The sequence below is a fragment of the Sinocyclocheilus rhinocerous genome, unplaced genomic scaffold, assembly GCF_001515625.1.
Source record: "Sinocyclocheilus rhinocerous isolate Xijiao unplaced genomic scaffold, SAMN03320098_v1.1 scaffold2704, whole genome shotgun sequence".
In the NCBI taxonomy this organism is placed as follows: domain Eukaryota; kingdom Metazoa; phylum Chordata; class Actinopteri; order Cypriniformes; family Cyprinidae; genus Sinocyclocheilus; species Sinocyclocheilus rhinocerous.
This window is the reverse complement of record NW_015652306.1, coordinates 510-2,643: the sequence shown is the minus strand read 5'-3', so window position 1 is coordinate 2,643 and position 2,134 is coordinate 510. Positions and strand designations below refer to the sequence as shown.

Sequence of the window (2,134 nt, the reverse complement as noted above, 5' to 3'; positions counted from 1 at the left end):
CAGACAGATTTGTGAACAATATTTGAGAGAAATAGGCCTTTTGTGTACATAGAAAAAGTCTTAGATCTTTGAGTTCAGCTCATGAAAAATGGGGGCAAAAACAAAAGTGTTGGTTTATAATTTTGTTCAGTGTATATATATATATATATATATATATATACACATATATATATTAATGACACTTAAATATAATATAATGACAGTAAAGAATGTGGTCTTGCAACCTGTATTGTATATTTGTGCTTGCCGTGCTTTATAATGTGTAAAAGTCTAACATCTTCTCATTATAAAGCACATCCTCATTTTATTTCTTTGTGTGCCACAGGTTTTGGGATGACGACACCCGTCACTATTGCTGGGAAGATATTCTTGATCTTTTACGGGCTTATTGGTTGCGCTGCCACAATTTTGTTCTTTAACCTCTTCCTGGAGCGAGTCATCACAGTGATCGCATTCGTTTTGAAGTCCTGCCACGAGCGCAGAGAACGCCGCAAAGCCGGCCCAGCTCAAAACTGCCAGCGTCCCTCCACCGACAGCAGAGAGCGGCGCACGGACAGCTTGGCCGGCTGGAAACCATCAGTGTACTGCGTCATGCTCATCTTAGGAGTCGCCGCCATCGTGGTTTCCTGCTGCGCGTCCGCCATGTACTCAGCAGCCGAGGATTGGGAATACCTAGACGCCCTCTATTTCTGTTTCGTGGCTTTCAGCACCATTGGTTTTGGGGATATGGTGAGCAACCAGCGGGAGATGTACAAAGCTCAAGTGGCCTACAGGGTGGGCAACTTCCTTTTCATCCTCACAGGTGTGTGTTGCATTTACTCGCTGTTTAACGTCATTTCCATCGTGATCAAGCAAGTTCTCAACTGGCTTCTGCGGAGGCTGGAGACGCCCTGTCGCTGCCCGGGCCGAGGGAACCGCCATCCACGGAGGAACGTGGTCGCCCCCGGCCACATGAGAACCAGACGAGACGAATCCATCGAGACTGACGGAGTCAATGACAGTGAGGCAGATGGACGGCGAATGTCTGGAGAGATGATCTCCATGAAGGACTTTCTGGCCGCTAATAAAGTTAATCTGGCCATCATGCAGAAGCAGCTGTCAGAGATGGCCAACGGACATCCTCGCCAGTTAGGGAGCAGCTCACGTCACAACGAGTTCTCCGGAGGGGTCGGAGCGCTGGGAATCATGAACAACCGACTGGCAGAGACAAGTGCAGATAGATAAATCCAACGTTTAGAAATGTGAAATAACCAGACGACCTCCACAGCAAAGTGTGATCACTTTTTTTTTTCAACAAAGACAAGCAAATACCATAACCCTCATACTTTGGGTCTCATTCACTAATAGTTGTGTTGTGTAGGCTACAAATGTTCTTCTGTACGTGCACAGACAAGGTTAGCTTGGAAAATGTATGGTGGATTCATAACAAGTGTGTGATGTAATGTAATTAAACATTAATGGAAATAAAATTAAATATAAAAAAATAACTTTTCAGCATTTCTCATTTTCATTTAGTTGTATTTGATGAATTAACTAAAATAAAAATAAAATTGAAATAAAATTAATACAATTTGAAAATTGAAAAAAAAATTAAGAAAAACTATACAGACTAGTGCTGTCAAACGATTAATCGCAATTAATCGCATCCAAAATAAGTTTTTGTTTACATAACATGTCTGTATACTGTGTATATATGTTTATAAGAATATAAATGTATATACATGTAAATATTTTCAAAATATATACTGTATGGGTGTATTTATATATACATACATATACACAGTATACAGACATATATTATGTAAACAAAGACTTTTATTTTGGATGCGATTAATCGCAATTAATAGTTTGACAGCACTAATACAGACATTAAAAAAACAATAACTAATAAAAATGACAAAAGCACACAACATAATTACTAAAATTTAAAGTGCCCCTATAATGGATTTTTGAAAATTACCTTTCATGCAGTGTGTAACACAGCTCTAAGTGAATGAAAACATCCTGCAAAGTTTTAAATCTGAAAGTGCACCGTGTATAAAGTTATTGTCTCTCAAAAGAATGAGTCGACTCTAAATCATTGAAACGAGTCGTTTTTAAAGGGGTCATATGATGTTGCTAAAAAGAACATCAT

The 2,134-nt window shown here is 39.3% G+C and overlaps 1 protein-coding gene across 1 annotated transcript in view; it reads left to right on the top strand.

Moving 5' to 3' along the window:
- Positions 1-1,409, top strand: part of LOC107714748 (potassium channel subfamily K member 13-like) — a 4,148-nt gene extending 2,739 nt beyond the window's left edge. Inside the window, exon 2 of the mRNA XM_016520711.1 lies at positions 326-1,409. Coding sequence (XP_016376197.1) covers positions 326-1,224 — 899 coding nt within the window. The 3' untranslated portion in view covers positions 1,225-1,409. The remainder of the gene's footprint in view (positions 1-325) is intronic.
- Positions 1,410-2,134: the final 725 nt, after the last annotated feature.